Source organism: Bradysia coprophila, chromosome X (genome assembly GCF_014529535.1).
Source record: "Bradysia coprophila strain Holo2 chromosome X, BU_Bcop_v1, whole genome shotgun sequence".
In the NCBI taxonomy this organism is placed as follows: Eukaryota; Metazoa; Arthropoda; class Insecta; order Diptera; family Sciaridae; genus Bradysia; species Bradysia coprophila.
Genome location: NC_050737.1, coordinates 1,164,107 through 1,179,926, shown reverse-complemented (window position 1 = coordinate 1,179,926; position 15,820 = coordinate 1,164,107). Strand labels below are relative to the sequence as shown.

General features: G+C 38.6%; 3 protein-coding genes across 8 annotated transcripts; 2 read left to right on the top strand and 1 right to left on the bottom strand.

The window, feature by feature from the left end:
- Positions 1–654: 654 nt before the first annotated feature.
- LOC119081493 (tubulin alpha-8 chain-like) lies at positions 655–2,978 on the top strand. Of its 2 annotated transcripts, XM_037190508.1 has the most exons (3): positions 655–803; positions 1,158–2,522; positions 2,715–2,978. In XM_037190508.1, exons 1-2 carry the CDS (start codon positions 801–803, stop codon positions 2,499–2,501), a joined length of 1,347 nt encoding a protein of 448 aa, XP_037046403.1. In that variant the 5' UTR covers positions 655–800; the 3' UTR covers positions 2,502–2,522; positions 2,715–2,978. The 2 variants fall into 2 exon arrangements, with proteins under 2 accessions (XP_037046403.1, XP_037046395.1); XM_037190500.1 differs by having other exon boundaries at positions 1,158–2,978.
- Positions 2,979–3,137: 159 nt separating this feature from the next.
- On the bottom strand, positions 3,138–6,223 carry LOC119081508 (solute carrier family 25 member 40-like). Of its 2 annotated transcripts, XM_037190527.1 has the most exons (6): positions 5,945–6,223; positions 4,274–4,440; positions 4,047–4,206; positions 3,855–3,983; positions 3,586–3,782; positions 3,138–3,515 (listed from the first exon to the last, which is right to left on the bottom strand). In XM_037190527.1, exons 1-6 carry the CDS (start codon positions 6,054–6,056, stop codon positions 3,195–3,197), a joined length of 1,086 nt encoding a protein of 361 aa, XP_037046422.1. In that variant the 5' UTR covers positions 6,057–6,223; the 3' UTR covers positions 3,138–3,194. The 2 variants fall into 2 exon arrangements, with proteins under 2 accessions (XP_037046422.1, XP_037046414.1); XM_037190519.1 differs by having other exon boundaries at positions 3,855–4,206; positions 5,945–6,221.
- Positions 6,224–6,321: 98 nt separating this feature from the next.
- On the top strand, positions 6,322–15,533 carry LOC119081469 (transmembrane protein 94). 4 transcript variants are annotated; one of them, XM_037190488.1, is made up of 22 exons: positions 6,322–6,846; positions 6,911–7,284; positions 7,346–7,449; positions 7,521–7,673; positions 7,740–7,836; positions 7,904–8,361; positions 8,421–8,550; positions 8,670–8,787; positions 11,279–11,375; positions 11,437–11,667; positions 11,739–11,829; positions 11,884–12,277; positions 12,348–12,467; positions 12,534–12,657; positions 12,726–12,851; positions 12,915–13,151; positions 13,215–13,310; positions 13,379–13,810; positions 13,872–13,995; positions 14,845–14,938; positions 14,999–15,154; positions 15,222–15,533. In XM_037190488.1, exons 1-22 carry the CDS (start codon positions 6,728–6,730, stop codon positions 15,292–15,294), a joined length of 3,948 nt encoding a protein of 1,315 aa, XP_037046383.1. In that variant the 5' UTR covers positions 6,322–6,727; the 3' UTR covers positions 15,295–15,533. The 4 variants fall into 4 exon arrangements, with proteins under 4 accessions (XP_037046383.1, XP_037046367.1, XP_037046375.1 ...); XM_037190472.1 differs by having other exon boundaries at positions 8,670–8,829; XM_037190480.1 differs by having other exon boundaries at positions 7,898–8,361.
- Positions 15,534–15,820: the final 287 nt, after the last annotated feature.

Sequence of the window (15,820 nt, the reverse complement as noted above, 5' to 3'; positions counted from 1 at the left end):
AATGAAGTACCAGATTAGAAATCAACAGATTAAAAATACTTATGATAGATGGAAGTAATACACCCGATAATAATACTGGTCATACGCTTGCCTCCTGTAACAGGTTAACATATGTAGCAGTATTATGTAAAATAATGTCGACGATACCGCGCGCTTAATTTCTTGGATAGTCCAGCCCCTTGTGTCAGAAAAAGTCGGCTCGCTCGCTTTAAGTTTTTCGATTCTTTTCTTTATCTCATGTGATTGAGCATGAAAAACTGTGGAGCTAAATTTTTTTCTGGAAAATGGAAAATCGCTTTTCCGTCCGGAAAAGCGGTGTATGTGAAAAAATTAAAAATCAAATATCTACCGAACGTGACAACTTTATAGTGTTGCATAGAAAGCGAATGAAGGAAAAATCATCTTGTCCAGCCGCGAATTTGAGCGTGCGATGATAAATCTCTTGAAAATATTCGATGATTAGAAGTCACAGATTCGACTATTGTACTTTAGTGATATGCTGGCCTTATGTGACAGGCTTATCTAAAAAATCAAATTTATCGGTGGCACCCCTAACATTTCCATCAACATTTGATAACAACAGACAAAGAAACATTCTGTGGAGTTCTACCTTGTGCAAAGAGTTCATTTATTCTATTGATTGTAGATTTACCGTTTTGTTTTCTTGCATTCATCAAGTCAATTGTGTTCTGCACTCGCCGACTTCATTTCGATTTCGTCTTTGTACTCGTCGACTTGTGTGAATTTGACTGCGTTTTTTCCTTTTTTAATTTTCAAAATTTTATTTCATCGAATTGAAAATGGTGAGTTGCCGAATTTAAAGTCTCATTTTTAACATAATGGGAAAATCAAAAATGTTGCAAAGAGAACAGTCGTCGGCATTGTTTTATCAGTGTGTCAGATCCACTTTTGTCCATTATTAATCTTGAAAATCATTGTTGGATCGCGACCCTTAGTTTATGATTCGATGTAATTTAAATTTTTTGGGTGAAATGCTTTGGAGATATTTCAACATGCACAACGAATGCTTCGCTTATCCAATTCAAAATGGCGCGATTTAATTCGTTAGTAAGCTAATGCCCACGTCGAAAATACCGCGCGCTTAATTTAATCAGATTTTTCTTCGTCTAATTCGCCTTTTTGTTCATATTTTCCAGCGTGAAATAATCTCAATTCACGTTGGACAAGCTGGAGCTCAAATTGGCACATCCAGCTGGGAATTGTTCTGCCTCGAACATGGAATCAATATGGACGGCAGCTTGCAAGAGAAGCCAGTGATCGACGAAAATACGTCCACATTCTTCATGGAAACATCTGCCGGTAGATATGTCCCGAATAGTGTCTTCGTTGACTTGGAACCATCGGTCATTGATGACATAAGGCATGGTTCATTAAGGACACTGTTTCGTCCCTTCACGCTATTGAGTGGAAAAGAGGATGCTGCGAACAACTATGCGCGTGGCCATTACACCATCGGCAAAGAGATGATCGATAATGTTTTAGAGCAAGTGCACAAAATGGCCGAACAGTGCAAAGGCTTACAGGGCTTCTTGATTTACCATTCGTATGGTGGAGGTACTGGTTCCGGTTTCACAACGCTATTGATGGAACGCTTAGCAATGGAATTTCCGAAGAAGAGTAAACTGGAATTTTGCATTTATCCGTCGCCCAGAGTATCAACAGCCGTTGTGGAGCCATACAATTCGGTGTTGACGGCCCATGGGACACTAGAACATTCAGATGTGGCATTCATGTTCGATAACGAGGCAATATTCGATATTTGTAAAACGAAAATCGGCATCGATCAACCCGGCTACGTGAACTTGAATCGCATCATTGCTCAAGTTGTATCATCGACCACTGCTTCACTTCGGTTTTCCGGTTGCATGAATGTCGATCTCAACGAATTCCAAACGAATTTGGTTCCGTATCCACGCGTCCACTTTCCGGTAGTGTCATACGCACCGTTGCACAGCTTACAAAAGGCGTTACACGAACAAACATCGGTCGTCGAAATTTCGAATGCCTGTTTCGATCGTTCCAATTTGATGGTCAAATGTGATCCAGCCAGAGGCAAGTACATGGCCTGTTGCATGTTATATCGCGGCGATGTTGTGCCCAAAGACGTGAATGCAGTGATTGCTAGTCTGAAGTCGAAGCGACACATTTCATTTGTGGATTGGTGTCCGACCGGCTTCAAAATTGGCATCAATGACAAACGGGTGAGAGCGATTCCGGGCACCGAACTAGCTGAAAGTTCTCGTGCGGTTTGTATGTTGGCGAACACAACGGCTGTGGTGGAGGCATTCAGTCGACTGAACGAAAAGTTCGATCTGATGTTTCGAAAGCGGGCTTTCGTTCACTGGTACGTTGGAGAAGGAATGGAGGAAGGTGAATTCGGAGAAGCGCGTGAAGATATGGCCGTGTTGGAGAAGGATTACGAAGAAATCGGAGGCGACACACCGACTGATGACTATTATGAAGAAGTGGAAGAGTTCTAAACAATGACTGTAGTAGTGTAGGGGTGGGAAAGACGAGTACTGTGAGGTACAACCGCATCATACACAAACCAACAAAACCATCAATGTCATCATCACACCAACAACCACACTCGAAGAGCACTACGCAATGGGCCCAGCAATGGTCTCGGTGTCCTTTTTCTTGTAAATTCAATTGTAATTTGTAAAAGAGAACTATTGAATCGATCAAATCAGGGGTGGGATGGGCTAGTAGTTTTGTAATCTTTTTATTTTTGATTTGTTAATTTTTGTCCCAATTTTTTCTCAATCTTTTTTAAGTTTAAGTGAAGCTCAGCTTCAACATGTAGAGCCGATTCGTTTATGATTACTTATTGTTTTAGCCATGTTCATAAACAAATCGTTTCATTGGTTGTCCACACAAGCAATACAAGATCAAGGAATTAATCTTTTTTATAAGTAGAATTTTCAATCATTGCAAATAAACTCAAAACCAATTTACATTTGAGAAATTTTTCATTTAGAATGTGATGATTACGGATGAGATACGAGAGATGTTTGTAAATGTTAGCAAGGAATTTGATTTTCCTTGAATTTTCCATTAATCTTGTCTCAGTCTTCTGATCGATGAGTTGCGGGAACTTAACAAAAACTCGCCGCTAAGTCCAATTATGAAAAATATTCTTTTTATTCACCAATTTAGGAATCTCTCTTCCGCTAATTTCGCCACAACATTTTACTGTCAACGTTATTCGATTGCGATCTGGATGCATTGATATTGCGTAGATAGAAAAACGATTTGCCGTATTCAAATGTTGCTACCATAATCGCGCATGCTGGTGAGATTTTAATTATTCTAGGCGTAACACCGGCAAACAATCCCTGAAATCCGTTCGCTCTGTAAATGTTAGATAACATTTGCAATGGTTTCACATCTGGCCGGTTCGATTTATCGGTAGGATATAAGAACTTTTCGCCGAAAGCGATTTGTTTGTGCGTTTTCACGACATCAAATGGGGTCGTCACGAATGCGGCTATCTGTGTGTGCCGAAAAGAAAATCCATTTATTGAAACGACTATTAAACGGAACGGTCTCAGATTTACTTACGCAACCAGACACAGCTCCGGCACCAAAACTAAAGTGAAATGTTGGATTCACAACATTCGAATAACTCTTAATCGATTCGTATGAAGCCCAATAGATGCCGGAAAAGGGCACATCACGGTATAGGGTTGGAGCTAAACCTTTCCACAGTCCAGTGATACCCTCCTTTGCGATCATTGTGCGGCAGGCTTTACCAACTTCTACATTTTAGTGGGAAAAAAATCGGATCAATGAGACACAGTGGTAAAAAGGAAGAAAATTCTGCGACTTACGAAAATAGCTCAATTTTTCCGATTGCATTTTGGTTCTAACTAATTCTAATGGATTGACTACGGTAACGGACAACACTCGAGCTGACATTCCGGCTAGCAATGGTATAGAAAATGCTGCAGTACCCGATTCTGTAAAGGAATAAAAGTTAAATTTGTTGTTGACTTTAGCACTAGAAAGAGCCCAATCCGTACCCGGAAATCGTTTCAAGTAATACTCTTTGTATCTAACACGAAGCTGCTCGTAGCAAACAAAATATATAACAGTTGCTGGTATTGCAAGCACTAGCGTTGGTCCCAGACCAGACCACAGCGAACCAATTCCCTCATTTCTACTTATTTTTATGAATGCATCCTGTAACCAGAGGTGGAGATTGTATTCGTTAAAATTTTCCAATTCACTATGTTCAATATATGCTTACGATCGTTCCGTTATACGGTAATTGTTTACGCGTCATTGCCAAATCACCATTCGTTGGACATGGACATAAATGGTCCATGAGTCCATTGCAGTAAACAAAACATTTATTTGATAGCATGGTCTTCTGTTGTACCTGTAACCGAGTCTTAACTACGTCTAATGGTGTCACTGAAACGGTAAATTGGGATAAGAATTAATAAATTGCTGTGCACATCGGAGTGCCAGATGATTGAGTTTCGATTCTTTTAAAAAAGTATATGAACGACTATTCGTAGGAAAACCTTAATTTTTGATTAAGGTCAAGGTCTCGTGACTTCTGATCAGGTTCCGGTTAAAGTAACCGCAAACTTGACCTTATCCGCAAATACCTGTCGAAGATCGAAGTGAACCTGATAGCATTAGAAAGTTCCTTTCATCTCTAGTCGGTAACAACTTGAGGATTCAAGGACAAGTTATGACAGTTGTGTTGTGGTCTTATATAGCAAAAGACATTTTTAATGAATGAGGTAAAAGATTTGCAATCAACCTCTACAAAATACGTAGATCAAAGTAAGCAATAGATCCGATAGTTAAACTGCTGATATGCTCGCTGTATGTGAAAGGCTAAGCTAATCAGTCATTGTGATCCTTCGGAGTAGGTAATTTAAAACCGAATTTCTAAACTATCACTTTTTATCAGTGTTTCTGACATAAGGCTTAAAACAGGTCAATTTCGGATAGTGCAAAAGAAAGTCAATGGAATTGTAGAGAACACGGCAATAGTCCGAAGGTAGTAGGATTTATAGCAGTTGAAGTAGACCTGTTTAGTATAGATTTAACTTAAAATCCATACTCACACTGACTACAAACCATTCCACTATCAGACTTATTACACCGAGTTCCTTGCATGATATGATGTGTTGCGATCCTTAAGGCAAATCTGAACATTACTTCTTCCAAAGTCGATTACTAGAAGATTTCCTCTCCAAAAAATGACAATAATTTTTCAACGCAGAGTTTGAGGACAGAGCAGATGGTATGATATTGAAAGAATCTTATTTAATGAGTGGAATATTGAAGTTCTATAATTTTTGTATCAATCAGTTTTATCTGAAATCTGGAGTGGCAACGTGCTCTGATAAGGAACTGAGTGTGTTTTATTTTCTATTGGATGCAGAAATATCTCTCAGCGAATTTTTAGTTTCAAAATGTTTACATTAGAATATAGCGTTTGAAGTAAATCGTCGATCGATTGAACTATAATGAAGATGATATTCAAAAAAGGTCCTCCGATCCGTACTCTTCATTTCGACTGTTTTACGCTAATGACTTCAATGTTTTCGATTTATTAGCAGTTATATGCTAGTTAGATCATGAACACAGTCGTAGAATAAATATGAAAAGTTGCAGGTCATCATCATTCATGATAACAACAAGAATTTAATCGTCACATTCAACCTACATTTTTTAAAGAGTTTGAAAGAGTTTCAGGAACAACTTGATGACGAATTTTGATATAAAGCTAAGGCTCTATACGCTCTATACCCAAAGGTATAGAGCCTTTGTATAAAGAAATTGATAGGAACATTGCCCCATTCTCAAACTTTCATAAAAGTACAAACAGAAGGAGTAGATACAGAGTCGGGACACAACAAAAAAGCAGAGACAGAAGTTCTTTACAAATTTGCCTTACTTGTCAGTGAGGTGATAATGGCACCGGAACAAGATGATGCTATTTGCTGATAGGGTTTGATACGATATCGTGCATCGTCCATGTTAAAATTATTTCCACTTTTGTCCATCATATTGTCAATAATTACACAACTGAAATTCAATTCACTAAATTAAATCGTACACTGTGCGAACCATATCACTTATTGTAATGCAAACCGATGCTAACAGTGGTGTGTTCTCTTCAATTTCATAACTTTTGACAAAATTAAAACATATTCCGATTGAAAACAAAAAGACGTCTGCGTCGAAGTCCGTCAAAATCAGCTGTTTATTGACGTGAAGTGGCATCCATCGTGGTACTCATACACACGATGTAACATATATATACGTTGAATTGATACGAGCATTTCGATGAGACGTAATTACTTTCATTATATTTGTGTTTGTTTACCGACCTGACGGAGATTATTACTAAAATACACTGTGAGTGCTGGGTGCAGACGATAGACTTGCAAATAAAGCGTTATTGAAGCCAATAAATTCAATTTCGTACCATTCATTCTACGTATGAAAAACTATAATTGGTGTAGGCTACAACAGGTGACCGTATCAAAATAAAATGCTATAGACTCTGGCCAAGGTGTCTCCCTAATGTTTTGGGTAAACATTAAAGTCAAGAGAAAAATGTAAAAATGTTTTCGTGTTGTTGACACACACCATGGAGCTGTAAACCTAGTTAATTATGTAAGATTATGCTATCGCTAACCTGCTCGTGAATACGTTGTATGTTATTTACAAAAATATGGAAGAAAACGATGAATTATACAAAGCCGGATTGACAACAGAACAAGCATTGAAAATACTGCACGAGGAGATCGAAAATGTAGTCTTACGCGAAGAATTGAAATTTTCCAGCGAAAGGTTTGTATGCTCAATTTCACCGTCAAGCATCCTGATCGTCTTATCAGTGCTGTGTTTTCTTTAGCTGGCTCAACAAAGCAAAATGTTCGTTTGCCAAACCGTACGACAGTCCGATGGGCTGGTTTCCGATGTTAATTACATTGCTGTCGGTATTCTGTTTGTATGCAACCTGTTACTATTTATCGGCTACGGTACTGCTGTTGATACTCCTGGGAACAACGGTATTGGTCATTCGGGAAAATAATTTGCGACGCACAGAGATCCATCGGAAAACACAAACAATTTTGGAAGAAATTTCGCTGGCCAAAATTTTGTGCAAAGACTGGACGGCAGAGAATTATCCGAATTTGTGTTGTCCGCTGTCGCCGTGCGTGACACTACAATGGACTTATCGAGATGGAATCATTGTCAATTTACCTTGGGCTTTGTTGGTTCGGGGTCAGTTTGAGTCTCTGACAATTTAGCTTTCATTTGATTTCAATTCGAAAAATCGTTCCAGGCGATCACATTATCATCCGACCGGGACAAGTGGCCCCGGGACAATGTACAGAAATAAACAATCGTCACACATTTCAGTGTGGAGAAACCTATGGACTGTTTCAGGTGAGATGACCTCTATTTGGTGTAAGTATCTGTATGAGTCGGGACATCATTATTCCGGTTATTTGTTTCAGCCTACGGATCCGCCATTAAAACCGACTGCCAGAGCTCCGTTGCCAGATCTTGTGTGTGCATTGGAAACAACACCGTACCTGGACACTTTGAAGACATCTTTCACTTCATTTTTAAGAAGACCTGCGACTATTTACAATCAACAGAGATGTTTGGTACGTTATGGTCTGTCCGTATTTTTCCGGCAGAGTATTTTTTATCGAATTCGTTTTCTGTTTCAGCTGGTGACAAAGTATATTCAGACGTGGGGATGTCTACTGGCTTTAGCCGTGACGATTGGTTTTGGCTTGCTGAAGTATTTCTCGGTAATATTCTCAGGTAATATTGAAAGGAAAAATACGGAGAGAGCTAAGATCCTAAACAACAATTACAATTCCAGTTTCAGAACGTACCAGTAACCACTGGAAAGACCTGTTTCTCGAATTGCCTGTGTGCTCTGTTCTTCCGATTTTGCCGCTGATGTTTCCAGTTTTATGGAATTCAGTCAATTTGTGGGGAATCGCTCGCCTTGAAACTCTATTGACTCTGACCAAATCGGCCACAAAATCGAACCAGGAAAAAACGTTCCAGGTCGATTTGGATACACCGACAACCGAATGGGAAACGACTATTCTACCCAGCAGAGATGTATTTTTGAATTGGATCGGTCTGTGGCAAGGGAACAGTTATTTGTTGGGTCGCAGTGCTAATGTGGTGCAAGTACTCGGATCGATCACTGCATTGTGTTGCGTTGATAAGAAGGGAATTCTGTCGTGGCCGAATCCAACCGCTGAAAAAGTATTCTTCTTGCGCGACTCGTCCGACAAAACGTCAAGAAAAAGCCAGAGTAGTTTGGAGTCGGAGGTAGTTGAGAATCCGTAAATGTTCGTCGTGGGCTCTTCTAATTTCTTGGTGGTTTACAGATATCGAAGGAAGAGAAAGGTGGAACTGTTTCAGAAGTTTTAGACTTGACACACGATCAGCACAGTGCATTCAAACTGGAATTCGACGATCATGAATGGAAAAGTCACATTAATTCGTTGAAGCCACTCGGTAAGGTCTTCGATTTTGTTGTGCGATTTTTTTTTGTTTCTTTTTTTTTAAATTTCGTTCTTTCGGTTCCAACAAAAATTTCTTTCACATTTTCCGTCGGCTAAAACAATTATTCTCAGGTCTAGCAATCTTGGTAAACACATGCTGCCCATTGACACAGGAGCATTATGCAAAGTTTTGTGGGCATGTGACTGCTGTCGCTATGTTAGATAAAGATTTAGTGCCCGTCACCAATCGGTACGAAATCGTCGAGTCACGAATGAATAGTTTTATGCATGGGTATGTACTAGGCATACCATTTGCTTTTTCATTTTTTTTATTTTTATTTTCTTTTCTTCTATCTTCAAATATGAAATTTAAAACCAAAAAATCTTTCCAACTTTGAACGGTTTGAGACTATGAAATTGATCCATGCAGCGGGTGATGTGTTGTTGATTGGTGAACTTTTTTTCTTTCAATTTTCAATATTTTTTTTTCTGTTGCTATCATTGAATTTCATTGTTTTTAGTCATTTCGATCACTAGCATAGGTTTGAAAATTTATTTTGAATGACGGTGTGCTGTATCGACAACTTTTTTCGGTTTTTGTTTATGTGATTTTTGTTTTTAAATAATTTGCAAACAAAGCACAAAGTGATGTGAAAGCACCCTATCCACCACCAACATTTAAGACTCTTTAATTGTTTTCGGCAATTGAAACATTGACTTAATCATGTCCGAAAACGAAACAGCTTCTCAAAATACTGATACACACATAACGGCCTTGACAAGATCAGTCGTGAAGTATTTCAGCAAGACTGTTTTTAAAATGTTCGCTCTTTGACCCACATTTGGTGAACCGTTACAGAACTAGGGTTCGCAATACTAACAAAATGTGTCGCGGTCTCGATTGATCATTTATTGATTGAAAAGCGATTCCATGGGACTCACAGCTCTGAAATGTAAAAAACCAGTGAGTGGCTTGAAGGATTTCGATGGATGAGTTTGGAGCTCCCAACAAGCGCTATATCGATCACGATGTGATACATTTTGCACCAATGGTTCTGTCATATCACAATAATGGGAAAAGCTATAAAGCAACAATTTCAGTGAGATTATCTCACTCCAGAAATTTACGGGCACCTTGAACAGCCAGTTTTAAAACTGTTACCTCCGCTGAGCAGGAGAAGAATACAGAATTAAGTTACTTCCGTTTATAAAGAGATCAATTTTTATTTGAATCTGATCGAAGGAAAGAAAGTCGAAGAGGCGATGCCCAGGTCAATAAACACACGAAAATATGACTTTTCAATTTACTCCGAGCTATGAAAATGATTTTACGTGCTACATGCATCGTAAATGGTACTTTTTATGCTTCAAGCACTACTTTCGATGCCCTCAGTAATAGACTATTTTGCTTCCCAGTCACAGATTTTAGAAAGCATTAACTCGAAAAAATTTCTGGAAAAGTCATGGTCGGGAACACTTTTTGTAATTTTTCATCGGTGAGTCGAATTTTTTTAAGTTTTAAAGTATGCCAAATTGAAGCCACAGTCTCTACGAGTTGTTATCATATACACTTAACAAATTTGTTTCAACACAGGCGGCAGAACTGCTCTCATTATGGCTCTGTGACCAAAAAGTCGGTTTTGAGAGGTGCGCATGGGAGCTTCGAACTTAATTTTTTTTTTGTTATTTTCGTGATTAGTGGACCATTCTGCATCGAGCCTACCCGCAGGCATTAAAAAAATAAAAAAAGACTGCAAAACGATACACCCTAATGGACATATAATAGTACTTTGTCGTACTTTTTTTCCGTCCAATTCCAATATGAAAATTACTAATCGTACCACGGACTAAAAGTTTAAAAGTCACATGCTAAAAAAGACTTTTAGTCCTAGGTCCGAAATGTACTATTACATGACTAGGGATAAGTCTAGTTTTCGTGTGAATTTTGTTGATTCGAGGCGTAGCCGAGGTCAATAAACAAACACACGAAAACGAGACTTTTGATTTTTATCACGAGTTATGTAATGATTTTTACGTGCTGAGGGATAAAAATGAAAAGTCTTCTTTTCGTGAGTTTATAGACCTTGGCTTCGCCACACTTGAAAACTCTCCTCGTGTTCTTATCCCTATTAATGTAAAATGCAGTTACATTCTGAGAGTGTCGAAAGAAGTGCCTTAATTGTGTAAAGTACGGTTTTCGACGCATGGAGCGTGTAAAATCGATTACTCGTACATTAACTGACTAAACATGTTAATTGTAATACTAAAATACCTCGAAAATAACATCCACTCCACACACGAAACATTCATATCTCTCTCTAGTCTGGTGGTAGTTCAAATATTTGTGAACTTTACCTTTTCTGGGTTCTTGTCTTACGAAAAAAAAAATCTAAATTGAAAATCGTAGTCTGTGTGTTTGCTTTTTGTTCGAAATTTTCTTCCATTAAATCTTTGTTCAGGACGAAAGTCTAATGTAACACTATGTGATTGAACGGATTGCCATTTTAGTCTTAACAATCAGTGAGACTATATCAAAACAAAAATTCAAATCCAATTGTTTTGCATATTTTCCTGATATAATTTGCACCTTGATTTGCACTTTCGCTTTAGTTCATTCACTGATGATGGTTTTGTCTGTTTTCCTTTTTAATTTGAACTAAAAAGTGTTTCATCTGTCTAGTTTGTTTTCACAGAATTTCCCCCTTTTTATCAAAAATTTAATTATTCTGATGTGTCTTCAGTCGCTGCCTCTGTGAACTGGCCAAACAAATCGGTTTTACGTCCAACGCTCGCGAAATATTCAATTTGGAAGGACAAATAGCCAGCTATATGCACCTGGTTAGTAAACTCCATCACATTATGTGCCGATCACATAATTAACAAGACCAATAAATTTCAGCAACCCGAAGTGGTCAAACGAGACATCAGATTTGCTCGCCAACTTCAAATAGCGTCCAAAGTTAAAGTACCCTTTCCTCATTGCCTGTCGGTTGTAATGCGAGAATCTAACAGCCAGTCTCTGCAATTGATGACCCAAGGCACTGCGGACATTGTCTTAGATTGCTGTGATGATTTCTGGGATGGTTCGGACCTTCGACCGCTTACTGCACAGGAACGGAAAAGAGCACAGGTTACAGATTTGCAATACGTTGAGTTAATTGAGGTAAATTAATTTGCGAAATTTGTCTCTTGTATTTCAAGGATTTTTACCAAAGAAGCGCACTAACCGCCTATTGCACCGCCTTCTCGTACCGTCCACTGAGACGAGGAATTAGAGGAGCATTAGGTGGAGGTAATTGAATAAAACACTTCTTTCGAATAGACAACATCATACATTCGATTCCAGGCCATTCAAGCGTCGCTTACCTAGAACTTCCGCCCGAATCAAAGTATCATATGTCACGTGAAGAGCATCCCAGTTTCAAATTTGATTGTCACAATGCAATGCCCCATTCAATCAGTACGGATTCGCTGCTTTTTTCCGAGAACAAAGAAGAAGACATTAACGATGTGGCCGGCTGTTTCGAAATGCAATGTCATCAGGTCTTTATCGGAATGGTCACGATGCAATATCAAGCACAAACGGACATTGTTCAACTAATTGAACGATTGGATCAGGCTTGTGTGCGTTTCGTTCACTTCAGCAAGGAAAACGAATTGAGATCGAGAGTTTTTTCGGAGAAGATGGGCCTAGAGTCGGGATGGAATTGCCATATTTCGTTGCTAAGTGAAAGTTCCAGGTAAGTTTGTATTGTGTTGGAAGTTCGACGCATATCTTGGTTAATAATCAATTTTTTACTCGGTCTCTAGCTCACTTCATTCACCCAAGAGTTCCAGAAATTTTAGCAATAACCTTCAGTCAAATGTTGCGCTAAACATCGAAAGTGAATTGAACGCTGAGAGTGAACTGAATCGATTACTTCCGCCAAGGTTTGTTCGAAATTTGAAGAGTTACCTTTCTGAGACAGACAGACAGAACTTAATTTATATCTTTAGCGGCTTAGAATCGAGTAAAAATTTGAGTTCATCAGCACCTGGAGCTATTTCAAATCAAGACCAAGACTTCAGCCAAGCCCCGTCCAATCCAATGACTGATTCCATTGAAAGTTTCCGCTACCATGTGAGTTACATAGCATTTCGACAGAACGTTTGATAGCCAATGAACGAATCTTTTTTTCTCTGCTACAGGAACAAAACAATCACCATCGACATTCGAAAGATTCTGCCATGGGGGACGAAAATTGCCGATCATTGAGCGTGTTAACCGATAGCACCGAGCAAAGTGCTCCTGTAAATTTTGATATGTCCAATAGGGTAATTGGAAATCGACAAAAAGTGTAACACACCGTGCATTCACTCACTACCATGCATTTACAGGCTAAATTACCGCGGGGAATCGAAAACATTCAGCCGCATATTGAAAATGTCGACAATGTCCCGCTATTAGTGTCACTGTTCACCGACTGTTCGGCGGAGGCGACACGAGAGATGCTCGGCATCATGCAATCGTACGGTGAAATTGTTGTGTGCCTTGGATCTAGTGCAAGTAATGCAAATGCAGAGATATTCTTACAAGCGGATTGCAGCATTGGCATTGAACCGTTGTATCCTCAAGTCGGTATTAGATGTTAAAGGATTTAGGGTTTTGTGTAAACATTTTGCGTATTTTTGACTCAGGTGTGCCAAGATATACCCGCCTTCACCGAATTAAATGTATTGAACAATAAGTCAAACCTAGCCAAAGATCAAATGCAACGAAAATGGTACCAAGCGGTATGGAACAAACGATCCAACGTTGAAATCATTTTGATTTTAATTGATTTCTTTGGTTTCTTTTCTAGCCAAAAGAACATTTGAAGAACGCAACTCTATCACCAATTTACTTGAGTCGAATGCTCAATTCGTTGTCGTGTTCAATATCTGTGTGCCGAGAAGATCCACTCTCGATTGTTTCATTAATTGAGCTGTCCCGTCGATTTTCGAACGGACTCTGGAATTGTATCCAGTTTTGGGCATGCTGTGGCAGTTCATTGGCTATAATGAACGCACTATGCGCCTGCATATCACTGCCGCCGTTACTAACACCGTTCAGTCTCATCTATTTGATGTCGGTAGTCATACCAATTTTATCGGTAACACTGGTTCGCATCAGCCCCGACCAACAGATCATGAACCGAGCGACCGGCAAGAAACAAACCAAATTCGATTCGAAAGTGTTTTTCTACGTGTTGTGCTGCTATGGTTGTAAATTTTTGCCGACCATTTTGATAATGGTAAGCGATCTGTGTCTCGGCATCAAAATTGAATCTTTGACTTTAATGCGATTGATTTCAGATGTTGTCTTACTGTACATTCATGGCTCATCCGATCGTTCTGATAGACCTACATGAGAACGATTTTAAAGATAACTTAGATGGGGCACGGGTTTATCTGTTGTTTGCAATTGTTGTACATTTTGGTAAGTTGTGAAGTCAATAAGTCAATCATTCGTTTTGTACTTTTGCAATACTCTCTCATAGAGCATCGTTCCTTGTATAGGGGAGACACAAAAATTAGAGAAAATCATCAAAATTCGTCACTAAAGAATGTGGGAAAAAAATTCTCAAAAATAGGTTGTGTACATTGCCTATTGCCATTTGTTTAACGACTCCCATCAGTAGCATCTACGTCTTGCGTCTCCATCTATTTAAGATCTGACAAATGTTAAAAACGGATTCTTCGAATAATCAAAACAGGGACTGTATCACAACAGGTCCTAGAAAAACATGCCTCCTCAGCGAGTTCCTGAGGAATAATGGTACAACGAAATCGAGAGAAGGAATGTTTCAGAAAGTGATCAATGTGAATTAAGAGTGAGGAACGTCGCACGTCTGGGATTAAATTGACTAGTGGTTAAGAACTACATGTGATTGCTGAAGTCATTTGTTTAAGGAGTGATCCTTAATGCTCCGAACGTGTAAATAAATGAAATGAAATGGATTAACTTGAAGAGTGAGGGGGCTAGGCTAATCTTATTTAAATACAAACGATTTTGTCCCATTTAGTTCAAGAAGCTATTAAGAGTCATGCAGTAATGATATCCGAATATAGTGGGTTCGAGAAAGTGAGGCAAGCCGTGTTGTAGGTACACATAACAGATCTGTGGACGCAGAAGGAGGGGGTCGAAAATCCGATAAAACAGACCACTTATTGCAGGTGCAAGAAGGGACGACGAAACTGTAACGTTAGGGCTAGAAAAAGAAAAAAAGTGTTCTTGGATGGCAATGGATTATTTCCCCATTAAAATCGTCACACTTTTTCATTTCAGTCATCATATCAGTGAGCTTCGTTCATCGTGATGGTTCCATTTGGAATAAGAATCCATTTTCCAATGTCCCATGGGTTGTAGTCAGCAGTTTTATGTGAGTAAAAAAAATAAATTCAAAATCTGTCCTTTGCCATTCATTTGTCTTTTCCACTAGCCTTTTGATGCAATCATTCACGTTCTTCTTCAATGTTATTTTCGATGACATCATCTTCGACAATTTCTCCAAAGTATGGCCAATTGTTTTGTTTGTGTTCGCATCCGGCGTTGTGGTTTTTGCCATAACCGAGATCTGTAAATTTGAAGAGCTGAAGTAAGATTGTCGATCGATTGAAATCGAATCGTTTTTGTAAATGGAAAATGTTTTGTCTAAATTATAGAGTGAATATGAGATACCAAAGGAGAGCTAGACTGGATTTTGGTACAAAATTGGGAATGAATTCACCGTTTTAATCGCACACCTACCACTCTTTAAAATGCTGACCAGGTCTTATTTTTTTAACAAGAAAAAATTTAAATATATTTAAGTGTCGACAAAAGTTTGTTATATTAATTTTATAATAAAAGGAAAATTGTCAATCAGAAACGGAAGAAATGAAATTTCGAGCATTAAACTAAGATTTTTACGTAAATAAGGCAGCACGACTTTCTGTAAAATTAGATCAATAAATGAATGTTTTGATTGAAATCTGGCTTTATCTCCACGAACACTCCCAGCATCTGGTCAATCAACTTATAAATTGAGGCCGTACACTCAATCTTAACATTTGCGATGTAGAGTGCCTTAACCTGGCCTTAATGACCAATAGTTTGCTATACTGTTTTGCACACGTAAAAAATCACATTTTCCTATCCAAACTTTCTTGGTTTCTGTTTTGTTGGAATTTTGGTAAAGTAGCAGTGCTCGTAAACGTTTGGTTTAACAAAGAAATAATTGAAAGGGAATCTGACATTTTAGTCCCATTTACTGTCGAAACGT

Bases quoted from the DNA above. Each gene is read 5' to 3' on its own strand.
- LOC119081508 (XM_037190519.1), bottom strand. From the start codon at position 6,056: ATGATGGACAAAAGTGGAAATAATTTTAACATGGACGATGCACGATAT. The intron at 4,207-4,273 runs GTAAGCATATAT...CTCTGGTTACAG, and splicing joins TACCGTATAACGGAACGATC to GATGCATTCATAAAAATAAG. The intron at 3,516-3,585 runs GTAAGTAAATCT...CGGCACACACAG, and splicing joins CCGGAGCTGTGTCTGGTTGC to ATAGCCGCATTCGTGACGAC.
- LOC119081469 (XM_037190464.1), top strand. From the start codon at position 6,728: ATGGAAGAAAACGATGAATTATACAAAGCCGGATTGACAACAGAACAA. The intron at 13,996-14,844 runs GTAAGTTGTGAA...TTTTCATTTCAG, and splicing joins TGCAATTGTTGTACATTTTG to TCATCATATCAGTGAGCTTC. The intron at 15,155-15,221 runs GTAAGATTGTCG...TCTAAATTATAG, and splicing joins TGTAAATTTGAAGAGCTGAA to AGTGAATATGAGATACCAAA.